The sequence below is a fragment of the Trachurus trachurus genome (genome assembly GCF_905171665.1).
Source record: "Trachurus trachurus genome assembly, chromosome: 19".
In the NCBI taxonomy this organism is placed as follows: Eukaryota; Metazoa; Chordata; class Actinopteri; order Carangiformes; family Carangidae; genus Trachurus; species Trachurus trachurus.
Window position 1 is genome coordinate 21,197,308 of NC_139913.1, and position 17,088 is coordinate 21,214,395.

The 17,088-nt window shown below is 42.5% G+C and overlaps 2 protein-coding genes across 7 annotated transcripts; one reads left to right on the top strand and one right to left on the bottom strand.

Moving 5' to 3' along the window:
• Nucleotides 1-197: 197 nt before the first annotated feature.
• On the bottom strand, nt 198-13,097 carry rnf40 (ring finger protein 40). Of its 6 annotated transcripts, none has more exons than XM_083994462.1 (20): nt 12,965-13,097; nt 11,678-11,826; nt 11,345-11,512; nt 10,784-11,096; nt 9,777-9,977; nt 9,445-9,566; nt 8,423-8,569; nt 8,001-8,075; nt 7,743-7,862; nt 7,381-7,560; nt 7,121-7,256; nt 5,990-6,111; nt 5,581-5,840; nt 5,186-5,315; nt 4,913-5,062; nt 2,750-2,962; nt 2,531-2,656; nt 1,572-1,712; nt 1,337-1,438; nt 198-956 (listed from the first exon to the last, which is right to left on the bottom strand). In XM_083994462.1, the coding sequence occupies exons 2-20, from the start codon at nt 11,813-11,815 to the stop codon at nt 780-782; spliced, it is 3,021 nt and encodes a 1,006-aa protein (XP_083850588.1). In that variant the 5' UTR covers nt 11,816-11,826; nt 12,965-13,097; the 3' UTR covers nt 198-779. The 6 variants fall into 6 exon arrangements, with proteins under 6 accessions (XP_083850588.1, XP_083850591.1, XP_083850590.1 ...); XM_083994465.1 differs by having other exon boundaries at nt 2,750-2,959; nt 5,198-5,315; nt 12,851-12,980; XM_083994464.1 differs by having other exon boundaries at nt 5,198-5,315; nt 12,851-12,980.
• phkg2 (phosphorylase kinase, gamma 2 (testis)) lies at nt 12,914-17,013 on the top strand. The gene is made up of 10 exons (XM_083994467.1): nt 12,914-13,117; nt 13,415-13,517; nt 13,638-13,813; nt 13,921-13,975; nt 14,059-14,124; nt 14,846-15,009; nt 15,119-15,209; nt 15,338-15,491; nt 15,742-15,867; nt 15,959-17,013. Exons 2-10 carry the CDS (start codon nt 13,423-13,425, stop codon nt 16,202-16,204), a joined length of 1,173 nt encoding a protein of 390 aa, XP_083850593.1. The 5' UTR covers nt 12,914-13,117; nt 13,415-13,422; the 3' UTR covers nt 16,205-17,013.
• Nucleotides 17,014-17,088: the final 75 nt, after the last annotated feature.

Below are 17,088 nucleotides of genomic sequence, written 5' to 3' on the forward strand. Positions count from 1 at the left end.
CCATGGCAACAAGATGAACACACACAGAGGACCTTGCCCAAGGTGATCCAAACACTCCTGTATGTGCTGACTGGGTGCCAAACTAGCTGATGTGTCCCAGGCAATGTTAATACTATAGCCTCACAAAAGAAGTTAGACAATTCTGGCTGTTGTACTTTATATGACAGAAACATATTTAGTTTTTACACATGCAATCCTCAGGTCTGTAAAGGATGGTTTCTTTTAATTTTGATGTTTAACTTTCAGCTTCACTGATTTTACAGAATTTCTAAAAAGAAATAATAAAAAATAATGAAAAAAACAGCAGGACAAAAATGATTTAAAGGAACACTCCAGGCGGGTCAACCATGTGCCACTGCAGATCCATGTTCTTCAACACGTCTTTAAAAAAAAAAAAAACCCTAAAGAAATATTTAAAAGTGGACCCAGTTCGTGTAAAAGAGAGAGAATGTTGAACTTGGCAAGAACGGCAAGGACAGGAAAACAGTGCAGAGCAGCTCGACATGTAAGAATACCAGGGTGTGCACAAACAACGTTTATTAGCTACAGCACAACTCTCAGTCAGATGTGTCACTGTTTGGTCACCGAATTAATCACCGACGGGACAAAAACGTTGAAAAACAAGTCTTTCCAAAGAGAAGTTAAAACGGGGAAACACACTCGGCTGATATCCCCACATCGCCTCCCTCTTTGAATAAATCTTCAGTTCTGTCGTCTTTTCTCTATTCTCCCCTCTCCTTTGGTTCTGTCTACTGTTTTCTCTTCTCGCTCCTCTGTCTCTAGGTGATGTAGATGCGGTGAAAGTCGTTGGCTCCGAAGGCACAGTTGCACTTGGGGCACTTCCTCTGCCGGGTGTCGTAACGCATCTTCAGACATTCGTAGCAGAACACGTGGAAACACTTGGTGAGCACCGTCTCTTTGTCTCTTGTGTTGCAGCAGGGGCAGCGCAGCTTGGCCTGGCGACAGAGAAACGCATCGTTTAAGGGCTAAATACCGAGCTCCAAGTACTGTTATTACCTCTGAGCATTGTATGGTAAATACAGCCAATACCTGAGGGTGTAACAAGTCATAGCACAAAGCGATTGTAATATCTGCTGAGCTTTTCCTGGCATGAGCTCATGAATGAAAAACAGCCGCTGTCAGATAATCAAGCAAATTATAAAGCTGTAGTACTTGCATTAAGACACATTACTTTTTCATTAGTCCAGTGTGTTTCTGTCAACAGTCTACTCCACATGGAGCCGTGAAGCTGTTGGTGTTGAAACTGCCTTGTCACTAACGCTGGTTAATTAAAGTCATAAACTTCTCCTCATGTAAACCATGTTCTCACTCTCACCTTGTACTGATTGATCTCCTCCTGCAGGATCTCATCAGCGTCGGAGTAAACCTCCACCTTCTTCTGTTTCTCCAGCTTCCTCCTCAGTCTGGACAGATCCTCCTAGAGGGCATCATGGAAGAGAGGAGTAGTCATCGGGAGTTGCAGCCAATTGGGATACTCACACGGGGGTTACATATGTGAGTTTGGACAGAGTTTTGGAGTGACAAACCCTCATTCCTGAAATACAACATACCTGTGCTCGTTTCAGGTTGCTGCTCTCCCTCTCCCGGGCGGTGCGGTTCTCCGCCACGGAGACCTGGATCTCCTTAAGCTTGGCCTGCGTGTGCTCCAGCTGCACCTTCAGGTCCTCTGCCAGCTGGGCAGCCTCCACCGCCTGCAGCAGGGAAGGAACTGGACACACTCAATAAAAAAACCTAATGATGAGATTCCTTCGCTGTAATGCGCTGGTGGTGCAGTTCACTTGACATTCTGAGTCTAATCTATGTGCTTCGTGGTCTCAATTGTGTACTAACTAAAACATAAGCACCGCTGATTTTGCTTACAAATCACATTTACAGCAGATTGACGATATTTTCCATTTTCTGACGACCCTTTTCCACAGCATAGGCTACGTTTGTACGTCCTCATCTTCATGGCTTCCACGCACCCGCTGGTTTCGGTTAAAGCAAACCGCCACTTGTGTGTTTTCTGTTATGTTTTACTTTCATTGTCATAGTTGCGTCTACTTGTGAAAAGGGGATTAGACGTGAAGAGAAAAAGGTTTCGAGCAATGTATTCACCACAAGAGACAAAATGATGTCATTAGCTTTTCGCAGAGTGCTCCTCTGGGACACATTAGCACATTTGCTTTCCTTATTCAGTACCTGGGCAATTACCTGAAACAGATCGCACACGCAGGTACTTGGCTACTGGCAAAAACTTGAAAGAATGGAAATCAGGACAGGTTCTAACACGATTAATGCAATGTGTTGTGGCAACGACGTCAGAATTTTTCATAAGCACTTAAACACACCAAAGTGATGAAATGTAGAAATGCCACTGTGGGCACATGCCATTATCCAGATCCTCTTTTTAAGCTGCTCTGTGTTTATATTTAGGACCACAGACATCTGGCAGCAAGTAATGATGCAGTGATTAGCACATCTAAAGTGTAAGAGATGACAGTATGATTGATGGCACCTCTCCTCTCACCTTCCTCTTGTTGAGTTCAAGTGCTTGTGTCCGGACTGCCAGCTCTTTTTCCAGAGCTGCCAGCGTGCTCTGCAGAATGCCCTCTTTTTCCTCCAGCTTCTGCACAACCAGTAGCTGGGCATCCACCTGAGAAAGAAGGCGCCCAGTTAATATTTCATCTTCCCCGACACAGTGAAATACATCATCTCTGTGTTTCCAGGTCAAACAGTTACACGCCACCTGGGTTTTGAATGTGAGGACTTGGTCTGCCAGCTCCTCCTTCTCCTCTTTCAGCAGCTTGTAGATCTGGTTCGATTTGATGCGCTCACTCATCAGTTTGAAATTGGCGTCGTCCTTCTCCCGTAACTGCTGCAGCAGCCGGCTGTTCTGCTCCTGCATGTCCTCGAAGGCCTGGCCTGTTACGTCCATCTCACTCAGCAGGGCCTCCTCCTCCTCAAGAGACGCACAGGTGTTAGTGATCAAACACAGTGGTGCGTGTTGTTGCTTCTGGACTCCAGTTTCAAAACAGAAGGGCCTGTTTTTTGTATCTATAGTGCTGTATGTGCTGGGGGTGTACGTAATATTCCAATAAATACGTGCATCTTTACAGATAATAATCTGTGGTCACAATGAAAATAACCAAAACTAATCCATGTGTAGAAAATAAAAATCTTTGCAATGCATTATGAGCATTCATATCCTTTTTTGTACGGATTTAAAACTGACTCCCCCGCATCAATCCTCCATAACTACTCCCAAATAAACAATAAAAAACAACGTCAGTATAAACAGAGGGAGTTCTTGGCTCACATGCATCTTATTAGTCTCAATCCTAAATACTGTGATATATGTTAGTATGAAGGATCCAGATGTGCTGTCATCATATAATGCGATGTAATGAATTGCATTACACCTTCGCTGGCCTGTTTATGATTATGCATCTGGAAATGCAAGCGCACCTGGTTTATTTTCTGTGCCAGAAACCCAGCTACAATTTTTTTTTTAGCTGCATTTGCTACATTTTGGTTCACACTGCCCACTTACAAGCCAACTTGGACCTATAAACAAGAGTCACATGAACTCACAAGTAGCGTGTTTATTGGACGGTTTTGGCAATCAGGCTTCCTGCAAAGTTAAATCAGGCAGCCAGGAACCGAAGGGAACAAACCAACTACGTCTAAGTCCAAAAGAGTGGAGTTGCTGTTCTTTAACTCTGCACCTGATAAGCGGGCAAAAGTAGAGGTCTGAATCAATCTTTATCAGTCCAGACCGTGTTCTGCCTTCTGCTAATTGTGTTCTGCTAGACCTCCCAAGCATGCGGAGCTACAGGCTATCAGATCTCAACATCTGTCTCCTCTATGCTCATATAAATGATGTGGAACAACAGTTAAACAACTTTTTAAAAAAATCTGAAATCTTTTACATTTGTGTAATTTTGCTATACTTGATTTAATTACATTTTAAGTGATAATGAACATTTTTTTTCAAATGTTCAGAGTGTCTGATCACTGACTCACTGTTCAGACTTGATGGTATTTTACATGCTCTGAGTTAATCTGAGTGGTTTATCCAAAAAGTTTTTATTTTTTATTTTGTGTTGATATGTTTCCAGTTTAAATGGTAACACAATCATTGCATAGCTCAGTAGCAGTTCTGAGCTTTTCAGTGGAATTCGTTTGCACCAGGTGTAATCAACATGATTTTGAGTGCGTCTGTTATACAGATGTTTTTAAAGGTCTTAGGCCATTTACTACAAAGTCTGTTATAATCTTGATTCAGTTTTTTTTAAAACTCAGGTCAAAAATGCCAGACACACAGATTGACTGTTGATAAAAACTGAAACTTGGAAGGTAAACAGAGAGACAATGCTTCAGAGGAGTCTCTTTTAATTTTTTAATTTTAATTTATAAATAATATAATATATTAGCTGAATCTAATTTTTTTTTGAAAATGTCTCACTGAGCTCAACAAACTCCAACAATCAACGACATAAAATGGCACCATGAACAAGTATGTTACATACTAATCACATTAAAAATAAAGGCCACTGCGCCAGTTTTCAGTTCCCTTTCAGCAGTTCTAAGATTAGGAGATCTTCTCTCTTAAGCAAATGTGACATTCAGTGCACTACTCATTACAGATGGCTTGGTCATATTTTTATCTCGTGTATTTCCAAAGCTTTAAACCTTTTCCCACGCAGGGCTGATGATTCATGTGTCATTTCTCACCCGTGTGAAAAATGACCATGTTTGGAAAGTGGAGAAAGTTTTGGATCAGTGCCTGAACCAGTCGATTTTGCAGCAATAGTGGCCTTCATACATTTTACATGTGTGAATGTATAATGTATATGTATTAATAGGTTACATTTAAAACCATCTAAATGAAAATTAAACACACAAATACCTGCTTAGTGGCAGCGAGTTTCTTCTGCAGATGCTCTATGGTCTCTTCTGCAACTCTGATCTTCCTGAGGGCATCTTCATCAGCCAGCTTCTTGCTTTCTTTCCTCTCCCTCTCCTCCAGCTCCCGCACCCGCATCCTCAACTCATCCACCTGGATTATTCAAGGTAGGGAGGATATTTTAAGTGACTGCTTTGTCTTTAGCAGCTAACAAGAGCTTCATCATACTGTACATGCAAAAAACCAGAAATGTGATAGAGAAAGAAGGATCGTTACCAAAGAACCAACCTCAGCTTTAGATTTGCGCTCAGCCGCCATGAGCTGCACTTTGTCTCTCTGCTCCTTTGGAGCCGATTTGTACATGTCCAACAAGAGCTTCATCTCTTTCTGGGACTCCTGGGCTTTCCTGATGAGTTTGAGAACAGTGAGGTTACATTAACATAAGTAAATCACATCAAATCATCACATCATGTTATTAGCTGAGCGCTTCTGAGCACATGTTCACATACCGTACGTGGTAACTACACAAAACACAACAGCAGCGTGGTACTTTTTTGCAGTCTGGAGTGATGTCAGCTCTATAACTGAACTGCAAAACTGCCGTCATTGCTTTATTTACTGTTTATTATAAAGCAAAATGTGAGCAAGATTTCAAAAGAAAGGGAACGTACTTGAGTTCTACTCTGAGCATCTTCAGTGTGTCTGAGTCCTTCCTCTTCAGCTCGTCGCTGCGCTGTCTCTCTCTCTCACGTTCCCTCTCACGTTCTCGTTCGGCCTCCCTCTCCCTCTCCCTGGCCCGTTGTCTCTCCAGTTCTTTCCTCCTCTCCTCCTCCTCTTCCTGGTCCTCATCCTCCTCTTTCTTCACATCGATGCTATCACTCGTCGTCTCTTCGAGAATCAGTACTCCTGTGTCACCACTCTGACAACGCAGCTGTCAAAAAAACCAAAGATGAACCAAAAATGACTTAATCATTCGATTACACTGGAAATGTATCTCTACTGGTGTTTCTTTGCATGAAACATCCCTGTAAATTACAATAAAAACGCTGTAACCACTGAACCATGAAACACGTCAGCTACCTTATTGATCTCCATCTGTGTTTCCCGCAGCTTCCTTTTGTAACGCTGCACGTCACCTTTCAACTGCAAGTTGTGGTTCTGAAGGCTGCTGATTAAGTGTCGCATTTCTCTGTTGATTGGTCCTGAGAGAACAGGCAGCAAAGTTCACAGTCACAGAACAGTCAACATGTGGTTTTGTTATGAGTCATACTATATAATCTGGAGCTGTAAATGATGATCTCAGCTGCATGGTGCACATGAGTGACATCATCTTCATACAAATTGGTATGCACTGCTCGTATTGTGCAAACAGATAACCAACACTTCTCACTCTGCTAATCATATCATTCAAAATTACTATAATCAGACAAAAAAAACTTGCTGATCTAATAACTGAGTCATAGAATGCATCAAATGTATTACAAGAACTGTGCTGTATCATTGGCAGGTGTTTAAGGGATAGTTCAACATTTTGGCAAATTGGCCCATTGCCATAATCCCTACAGTGTTAGGACTAGGTTTGTTACCTTTAATTGTCAGTGCAAGATATTTTTAGAACGGCGGAGCAGAGCCATGAGCTGCTCAGAGCTACACTACGGAGGCTCATGGGATTTCTTGGTTTCCCTCATCAAACTCATCAAATACACAATCCAACAACTCCAAAACACTCTCGTGGACCTGCACATTTACCATGCTATGAGATAATAGGGGAACGTTACGTTAAGAGTTGTTTTCGGGGCAAATGCAGAGACTGCTTGCCGAAAAACTGCCCCCGATGGGAACGCACATCAGCGGTTTTGCATGAATTTACCTCGAAAACAACTCCGTCTTGTAACGTTCTGTTATTATCTCATAGCGTGGTGAATGTGCAGGTCACAACTTGTCCACAAGAGCGTTTTAGAGCTGTTGAATTGTGTATTTGATGAGTTTGATGAGAGAAACCAAGAAATCCCATTTGCCTCCGTAACGTAGCTCTGAGCAGTTCGTGCCGACAATTAATGAACCTACTCCTAAAACTATAGGGATTATGGCAATGGGACAATTTTCCAAAATGTTGAACTATCCCTTTAAGAAGCAGACAATGGCATTATTTCCCTTCCCCTCCCATCTTCAAAGATGTCTTGATTGATGTGAGAGTGTGTTAATGGGTACCTGCTTGCTCGTTGGCTGCCAGGTTCTGCTCAAACTCGATGCGCAGCATCTCATACTCTTTGCGCACCTGGGCCAAGGTGTCCTCCAGCTGGATGACATCAGTCCGCAGCTTCTTCTGAAGGGACAGCTCATCACTCTGAACAGTTGAAAACATCAAGAGTGTTGATTTTGTCGTCAAGCAGTGGCAATAATATTGGTCTTGTGTTTTTGCTGAAAGCTGGTTAATCTCCATGAGAACAACTTTACAGTTAGTGAGTTACCTCCATGTGCTCAATTTGGCGAAGGTGGGCGTTCTTTGCAGTGAGCAGGAGTGCTCGTGCTTCGTCCAGCTGGGTTTTGACCCCCAGAGACTCGTTGTACAGCAGAGAGAACTGAGACTGCAGACATTTATACTCGAGAGTCTCCTTCACAACCTCTTCTGGAATATTGCGCAAGTCAATCTGAAAGTTTGTGATGTATAGTGAGTATGCAAAGGTTGAACAATGGAAATCTATCACCACATTAAACTCTCTCACACTGTGACATTCATAGATGAAACAAAAACACTTGTCTCAGGAAACAGGGTTCTTGGCCACTTGGTTTAGTCTGTAGATGTTTGTGTCATACTATCTAATTACTTTACCTTGAGCTTCTCGCTCTCCCTTACAGCCTCTTGGAGCTCCACCTGCAGTTTCTCCAACTCTGCCATGCGACTGTTTGCTAACTCCTGGTTGTGCTCCAACTCTGCATTGAGACTCTCAAACTAAGAGGAAAACAAGAGACTTATAAGAAAATGTGGCATAAAGATGGCTAATCTAATCATGTAGTGTAGTTACATACAAAAAACATGCTTATATCCCATTAAATTTATTGTAATGGGGTGCTTCCTATTAACACTCACCTTCTGAATATTCAGTGTAATCTGGCCTCCAGCTAAGCCACCTGAGCTGCCAGTGCTGCTGTACCCAGACTTCAGCTGCAGACACAGATGAGGGAAATTTTAAAAAGCAGTGGAGAAAACAACAAAAGAATAGGAGTACAGTCACATCCTGCGTAGGCCAAGGTGTGCTGTGATCATGTTCCGATAGTCGACACAGTGAGTACACATCAATGCATGTATGAACTCTGGTATGTGCATCAATGAGAGCAGCTGGCTCGACACGCTTTGATGATTGGGACCTTATCACTATCAGCACGTGTTTAAAAGAGAAACAGCGACTACGTGAGCCTACACATCGTGAACAGATAACAAAGCCTACAAACGCACAAGCAAAACAGACAGAGATATGCATGTGACACGCTACAGAACAATCACAAACACACCTGCTCCATGGCCTCTGCCAGATGTTTGTTGAGTTTTTGTTCCCTATTGCGAAGTTTCTCAATGTCCCACTGCAGGTCCTCTACTGTTGTCTCCATCTCAGACACCTTGGTCTCAGAGCTGGTCACTTTGTCCACCAGCTCGTTGTACTGCAAGATATGACAATGGCACCAGTGACAAGAAGAACAGATAGAAATCAGCAGTGATATACATGTATATGTGTGCAATTTTCTTCATTCGCATTCTCTATCAGTTTGTTACACACAATTACGTAGCCACACTGGTAAAGGGTCGACCCAAAAAATCTTTAATCTGTCATTACACGTGGCAGGACAATTTGTGTGACGATCATGAATGAAAAGGAAATGTGAATATTTGCTTTGCAAGTTGTTTTAAGCCCCTGAATTTTCTGCTTGCTCCCTAAAATTTTAAAGCAGAAGTAAGTGATATATTTGTGTTAATATAAGTCTTAAATAGTTATATCTTCCGACAGCAATCACTTACATAGAGTGTTTGGACTGAAACACGGGTCTGTCAGTCCCTCTGCTCTGCTCTGAGCCGAAGAGAAAACATTTATCGTATCCTACAGTTTTTATCCAATGAGGAGAGAGAACGGCATGCAGGGCTGTGTGTGCAGCCAAGGAACGCCGTGAATGTGGCGACATAGGGACGAGGACTGTTATGGTGCGTTCAAGGAAACTCGTATTTTTCCGACCGTGAAGTGGTACCAGTTCGATCTGGTACGAGTTCACCGGTCGGAAGTTACGAGTGGCCGTTATAGTGACTTTCACCGGTAAAACAGGTCGGAAAAACACGAGTGGGTTGCCTGAAACGCTACAAAGTCGTAAGTTGTGACTTGAAGCTGTAATTTACGATTTCAAAAGCCTGCCTGGAACGCAGCATTAGCGAAAACGACCGGATCACTCACTTCTGCTTTAAGTTAGGGGCCACTGTGCTCCTATTTAAAAAAAAAAAAGTAAGTCTGGAGCCCTGTGCATGGATATTTTTCATACAAACGCCTTACCTCCATAGACATCTTGTGGTGTCGGCCCTGCAGGAGAGTGGCCAGGTCCCGCAGCCGACTGTTCTCATCCAGCAGAGTGTGGTTCACACTGACGATGTCAGACTGGCTATCATCCTCAAACGCTATTAAACAGGATTATGTCTCATATTAATACACCAACAACTTGAAAATGATATTATTGATTTAGTAAGTAGCAAGTAATTAGTTACTTCTAATCTATGATGTAAACTGCACTGCTTGTATTCCTCTGTCTTATTTCTATCTTTCTGTACCAATGGTTTAACATGTCTATAAAAGAATCAGTGACATGCACAGTATGTCTCCACGGTTACCTGCAGCCTGGACTTGCTTGCACATGTTGTCTATGCAGGTGTGCAGCCTGTCAAAGACACACACCAAGCGGGCGATGGCCTCCTTGCTGAACTGCATGCGGTCCTGAAGGTGCAGGGTGAGTTCCTCCTCGCTGCTGTGCTCCAGCGTGGTCAAGAAACCCTTGGCATTCTCACTTAGGGGAGGAGGGGGCGGTGTCGCATCTGAGCATAAGAAATATATTTCTTTAGAATCAGTTAATATGTTTAAAGCCTTAAAAAATTAAAAGTTGCCTTATTTAAACATACACATGGAAAGCGAAGCCTCATGTATCAGGATGCTTTTGGTGGATTAAAGGTCTGCCTTCCATGCAATCACCCTATCTAAATTGTCATCAAACCCCAAGGACCAACACCTGGTTGTGCAACTGTACCCTGGATTTTCTGACCAGCAGTCCAGTCCATTAAGACCCTGACCTCTCCACCTCTGACACTGAGCACAGGAGCCCTGTGGGCTTTGTGCCATGTCCCCTCTTTCACCCCATTTCATCCACAACTAGCACAAGCGAGATCAACAATAACATCACCATGCACTCTGTGGATACCACAGCTGTCGGCAGGGTCAGCAGCATCAGCAACGACAATGAAGCAGCCAAAGGGAAGGAGGTCTAGCACCTTGTGTATTTATGCTCGACTAACAACCTCCCCAAAACAATGAAAAGAACTCATTACTGACTTCAGGAAGTTCACCATCAACCCCGATTCCAGTGTTCCCACACATTTCAATGTGCCCATGGGATCTGCAATCTCAGGGTCATTATCCATTTTGAGCTATTTAAATTAGCCTGACTTTTACCTCAGCCGAGATCACTCATTAATTATTGGACCAGAATAGTGCACACACACAGCAGGCAGACGGTTTGGGTCAGCAGGAATGCTGTATAACAATTTCATAACCATTACACTCCTAATCATTTAATATAATATAAAAATGTTCCTGTGGTCAGTTAGTAAGGAAAAACATTGCTTGCCTGTTGATGGGACTTGTGACGGTTCTGCGGGTGTCATCATTTCTTCTGACCCTGTAGGAGGAGGGGGCTGCTGCTGCTCCTCTTGATGTTCTTCCTGGTGATCTTCCTGTTGCTGGTCTGCGACCGGCTCCCCCTCGTTCTGGGCCTCTGGAAGAGGAGGAGGAGGAACGGCAGATGTCGGCGACGCAATGTTGACACCGTCTTCCTCCATCGGTGTTGGATCAGGGAGAGGGGCTGTGGGAGTGGTGGGAGTAGATGTCGCTGAAGTTTCTGGCTCGATACGTTTGCGCAGAATGTGCACATGTTCCTCCAACTGTAAAAGTAGAAACACAAGGATTGGAAGACATGTTAGTCGTTGTATTTGCAAATAAAAGGAAATGCACACTACTGTCCATATTATGACCAAGGAACAACTTTTCATGTGTGCAATCAGACCACTGTTACTGCTACAGCTAGGGTAATTTGGATTCAGTGCTATGGTAACATGGACATTTCTAACAACAGAGTTAGGCAAAAAAGAGAGGGATTAATACTGTTATGACAATGTAATTAAAAATGTACCTGTGACCAGTAGCGGTTGACAATGAGCAGCGTGGTGTCATCAGTGGCTTGTCTCTTCTCCAGCTTCTCAATTTTCTCTCGTAACTCGTCCTCCATTGTCTGCCTCTGCTCCAGGCGCTCACATAGCTTCTTGTTCTTGAACTGGAGCACCTTCATGTCCATTTCCTCCTACAGGGAACAGATACAGACACACACAAAAGTAAAATCAGAGATTCTGACTGTTGTTCAGGGAGGGAACTATAAATGACAGACTGTAACACATATCTAGGGGGAGGTGGTTATAAATAGACTATGAATTATGACTTGAGAGTAAATTGAGAAAACTGGACTGACCGTAGAAGAGACTCCAGCGATGCGGATGGGCTCAATAAGGGTCGTGGTGGTCTTCTCCTCCTTTTTGCTCTTCTTCTCAGGTGGGCCAGGGGGGCTGTCCCCGCCCGGGGGACGCTTTCCTCCCCCAGCACCTGACATCTTTCCTTCCCCTGCGAGACATAACACATGACATGAAATCTTTGTGTGTGAGAATTCATTCATTTATTGACAGCTAGCAACAGCATTAGCCTAATTCACAACACCATTTCCTTGCAGCTCAAATACGTCTCTTCTTGCGTTAATATGACAAACGTGTGTTGCTGGGAGGTTACGCACACTGTTACTGCACAAGCCTCTGACTGAAAAGCTGCCAACAATTTGTAAGTCGGCATTTCTGCAACGATTAACGAGCGTTAGCAAGCCTGCTAACGCTAGCTACGCTAATGCTAACGATTAATTCTCCGGGACCAAGTCCAACATTTCTAATGGTCGGTGGTCGCCTTTTTTATTCACCAACTACTGTTCCACACGCAAGATACTGTGTAAAGAAACCCTACCAGCAAAACACATATAAGTCGTTTTCTAACAAACATTATCGTTACAAACCTTCACAAGTATAGCGACTGAAAATGTATCTCAGTGCATACGGGGGAAGCTGCAGGAAGTGACGTCAATCTACTTCCGAGGAATAATGTTCATTGAAAAAATATCAAGAGATTTGCTATAATTTCACAGCTTTGAAGACCATTATCCTTATGTAATAAGTTTAACTTGTAATTTTTGGTATTTTTTTTATTGTATTTTATTTTTATTTATTTGTTTAATTTTCTCTCTCTATCACTCTCTTCATTTGATTTGTGCATTATAATTGTAATGTTTTATTTTGTTTATCCAAGGCCGCATTACTTCGAGGATTCCTTGTTTCCTGTAATTGCTATTGACGATTACCTTGTACACTGCACTGTGTAAATAAAAAGGCAAAAAATAAATTAATAATAATAATAATAATAATAATAATAATAATAATAATAATAATAATAATAATAATAATAATAATAATAATAATAGGCATTTGCTACATTATTGTTAACTAATAAAAGGGAAAAAAGAAAGTAATTTTAGCTCGATATAATCCGCGAAAGTAATGTTATTAAGAATAAAAAATGAATAAATGAATGAATAAATAAACCATACTGCAAACTCCGCTCCGGCCTCTGGGGGGCGCTAGTGTCGCACTCTGTAGTAACCGACAGTTTCGAGGAATGTGACTAGTAGATGTAAACAGTGAGGTAGCTAACAGATGCTAACATCATCGGTAGCCAACTTTGGTTCTGTCACCGCTGAATCTCACACAGCCATGGCATCACGATAGATTACTCGATTTAACAAAGATGGCGGTGTTGTTGCGTTGATATCCTCGTTTTTTGTCGTTCCCTTCTTGTCGCTTTGGTTGCATACATGGTGAGTCCTCCTTCCTCTTCGGTCAGTGAACCCGCAGCTGCTGCTGTAAGGCCGAGGCAGAGACACGGCTAGCTAACTGTCAGGATGGATCAAGGGCAAAATGTGCTATTAATAACAGTGGAACAGACAGAGATGTAAAAATGGCAGGAAATGCTCTAGAGTTAAGCTTAAAACACTTAAAAGCCCAACACCTGCTTGTGCAAAGTTAGTCCAGTACTTCCTCTTGTAAATAAAGCAGCGCTGTTACAGATTGACACTTGTGACTGACAGTCTGATTGTTGTTTATAAATTCATAAGCTGTCACCATGACCAAAGACATTGTTGTTGGAGATGAACTGCCAGACTGGGTGGGGGCCAAGGAGTTCTACCAGAAATATGACCCCAAAGAGGTGATTGGCAGGTGAGTCCAGCTAAGTGACCCCAAAGTGTTACAAAGTTGTGTCAGTTTTCTGTGTGTGTGGGGATATAAGTCCAGAAGAAAGGTAACTGCTGTACCCTCTTTGTTTCCATGGTGTCTCAGGGGTGTGAGCAGTGTGGTGCGCAGGTGTGTGCACAGACACACAGGCCAGGAGCTGGCAGTGAAGATCATTGAGATCACAGCGGAGAAGATGACGGTCCAGCAGCTCGAGGAGGTGAAAACCTCCACCCTGAAGGAGATCCATGTCCTCAACATGGTGAAGGGACACTCCTCCATCAGTATGTTGAAAGTTTTTTTTTTTTTTTTTTTTTTTAGTTGGACACTTACAATTCTGTTCTTGATTTTCAAGGAATGAAACAGTTGTATGTGACTTTATTCCCTTTAGTTACTCTCATTGATTCCTATGAGTCAACAACCTTCATATTTCTGGTGTTTGACCTGTGAGTAGGAGATAATATAGCAACAATATAATTCTGTAAACAGTCCTTACCAGGTATTACACCTCTCTTGTTTTCCTTCTCAGCATGAGGCGAGGAGAGCTGTTTGACTACCTCACAGAAAAGGTTACTCTGAGTGAGAAGGAAACCAGGTACACTTTGACATCAACACACCACAAACCCATTGAATTTGTCATTGTTTTGGCAAGGCCATAATAATACCTTTCATGCACCAATTGTGTATTGTTTCCCATACTTCTTAGTCGTTCCAATTTTGTTTACAGTTTGATAAACAGAGTTTCCCATCCATTTCAGCTATTGTTGCTTTATTGCAGTACTGATATCAACATTCAGACATGTAAACAAGCATGCTTCGTTCCCACGGATTGCAATACAGCAACTTAAAAAAGATAAAAACTTGATGATGCCACAGTGTGAACTGTGAAAATGAACTGAAACCAAACTAAGTGGCAACCATAACCCCAACACAGACAGAAAAGGAAAGGGGCCCACAGCAAATGTTTGGGCACCCTGCATAGTTACTATCTAGTAGCTCCCCCCTTTGGAAACCATCACACCATGTAAATAGTAAATAGCATGTCTGATACCTTGGTCAAAGTTATCTGAGAGCTCAAGACTCCTGGGTTTCCCATTCTTTTGCAGGGTATTGCTTTCCCTTTTTTACTTTAAAATTGAATAAAATAAAATAATATAAAAAGGGGTTTCATGTTTAACTTCATGCCTTTTGTGAGTCATTTTATTTTCCACTTGCTTAACTGTTCACATCAACAGAAAGTTTGGGATGCCCTTGCAAACTTTTGCATGCCACTGTATGTGAAAGTATTGAACAAAACCTAACCTGTTGTTCTATAGGAGTATGATGCGAGCTCTGCTGGAAGCAGTGCAGTACCTCCACTCCCTCAACATCGTCCATCGGGACCTGAAGCCTGAGAACGTTCTCCTGGACGATCAGGGACACATCAAACTGTCTGACTTTGGCTTCTCAGTGCAGCTACAGCCCGGAGAGAAACTTAGAGGTACTGAAGAATGAGGATATATCAGTGTCAAAACAGACATTTATCTGAATCACATATTTGTCATTTGTATAGACAAGAGGTTAAAATATATGTTTTGTTTTTTATTTAGAGCTTTGTGGGACACCTGGTTATTTGGCCCCTGAAATACTGAAATGTTCCATGGATGAATTGCACCCAGGCTATGGCCAGGAGGTAGACCTGTGAGTGTGTCCTCCTCTCAATAATGCAATTTATATATAACTCAGTATAATTGCAATTTGCAAACAATGATCTTGACCTCACTATTATTTCTATTTTTTTGTTCACTGATGTTGATTTGTGTGTTAAGCTGGGCCTGTGGAGTGATCCTGTTCACGTTACTGGCCGGCTCGCCACCGTTCTGGCATCGCAAACAGATGCTGATGCTGAGGATGATCATGGAGGGTCGCTACCAGTTCAGTTCCCCAGAATGGGACGACCGGTCCGACACTGTGAAAGATCTGGTAAGCTGATCTTACCATTTGAACATGTTACTTAGTTCCCTGAGTTCCCCTTTATTATCTCTTTTACTATCTTCCCCTACGGTCAGATAAAATCTCTGAAGCTCAAACTGACTTTTTGAGGTTACGCAGTTCAGTGGTGCATCTGCAGTCCAAAGCCTGAATGTTAACAGGCTGCAGCTATTATAAAAACACATTATATTACATTATTATTTATGTTTATTTTTGCAATCTCATTACTTGTTATTCACAGATATCCAGACTGCTGGTGGTGGAACCAACTGCCCGTCTCACTGCTGAGCAAGCCTTAGCACATTGCTTCTTCAGACAGTACCAGAAGGAGGATGTGCGGCTCTTTAGCCCCAGAAAGACATTTAGAGTGAGTGACAGTGATGATTTGGTTGCTCAGTAGTATGGGAAGAAACCCAAAAGCTTGACATTCTCATGTTTTCTCCTCCTTGCCTCGTCAGGTGCTGATAGTCAGTGTGCTGGCGTGTATCAGGATGTACAGCCGGTACCGTAAAGCTCGCCCTCTGACTCGGGAGGTGCTGGCCAGAGATCCCTACTCCCTTCGCGGCGTCCGCAAGCTCATCGACGGCTGCGCCTTCCGCATCTACGGCCACTGGGTGAAGAAAGGAGAGCAGCAGAACCGCGCCGCCCTCTTTCAGAACACAGCAAAGATCATGCTGCTGGACCTGGAGGACTTCGAAACATAAAAAAGTCAACCTCATTCCTAACAACCTTGATTTTTTTTTTATTTAACCATTTGCATGTGTTGTAACGCACGTCTGTTTTGGTCTTGTCGTGTTATTTGCGTTTAATTTTAAGATGAGGAATTCAGGGACCGGGACGATTGTATGCCTTAATGCGCACCGTGGCTCTGCAAGTTCAAGATAAGCATGCACAACGTAATACTCCTTATCTGCCTTTTGCTCTGAGTCAATATCTGTCTGAAACCCTTCTTTGGGTCATCATGTTTGCTGTAGAGGACATGTTGTACAATCATTTGATAAAAGCCATCACATAAACTGTAGGCACATTATGTATATTTAGGATTTTATCTGTTGAGACAACCGAGCGGAGGATATATTTCTAAGCACTGTGAGGCAGAAGTGGACATTAAGCACTGTGACTGATTATTAAGGTGATAGTAAAATAGAAAAAATACTGTAATGACACACATATTTACAGATATTCCAGTGTTACATACCAGGGCACATGTGTGAACCATTCTAGTGCAGTATCCAATGTGTTTTTAGTAGAAAACCATTTACCCATGATGCATGCAGACATTCCTCAATAGGGAAGCCTCTTGTACTAACTGTGAAGACCATCTGTGACTCTGTGTTCCTTCTAAAAACTAATCAACCCCATTCCCTCCCTACTCAGTTCATTCTTCAGTTTGATGAGCAGCACTTTTCCTTAAAGTGCCTGTCAGAGAAATGTACAGTAATTGTACAAATGCAGAAATACATTGTACTGTATGAGAAATGTTTTATTGACCATAGATTAAATGATTCAGTTTTCATTATCCCATTTTGTCTTCGTGGTTAATGGAAATCTTCATACCGGCCTTTTGAATGGAAAAGTGAAAGGAAAC

Coding starts and splice junctions, on each gene's coding strand:
- rnf40 (XM_083994462.1), bottom strand. CDS start 11,815: ATGTCAGGTGCTGGGGGAGGAAAGCGTCCCCCGGGCGGGGACAGCCCC. Junction 8,570..9,444: donor ACCACAAGATGTCTATGGAG/GTAAGGCGTTTG, acceptor CATATCTTGCAG/TACAACGAGCTGGTGGACAA. Junction 957..1,336: donor AGGAGATCAATCAGTACAAG/GTGAGAGTGAGA, acceptor CTCTGTCGCCAG/GCCAAGCTGCGCTGCCCCTG.
- phkg2 (XM_083994467.1), top strand. CDS start 13,423: ATGACCAAAGACATTGTTGTTGGAGATGAACTGCCAGACTGGGTGGGG. Junction 13,976..14,058: donor ATATTTCTGGTGTTTGACCT/GTGAGTAGGAGA, acceptor TTTCCTTCTCAG/CATGAGGCGAGGAGAGCTGT. Junction 15,868..15,958: donor GCCCCAGAAAGACATTTAGA/GTGAGTGACAGT, acceptor TTGCCTCGTCAG/GTGCTGATAGTCAGTGTGCT.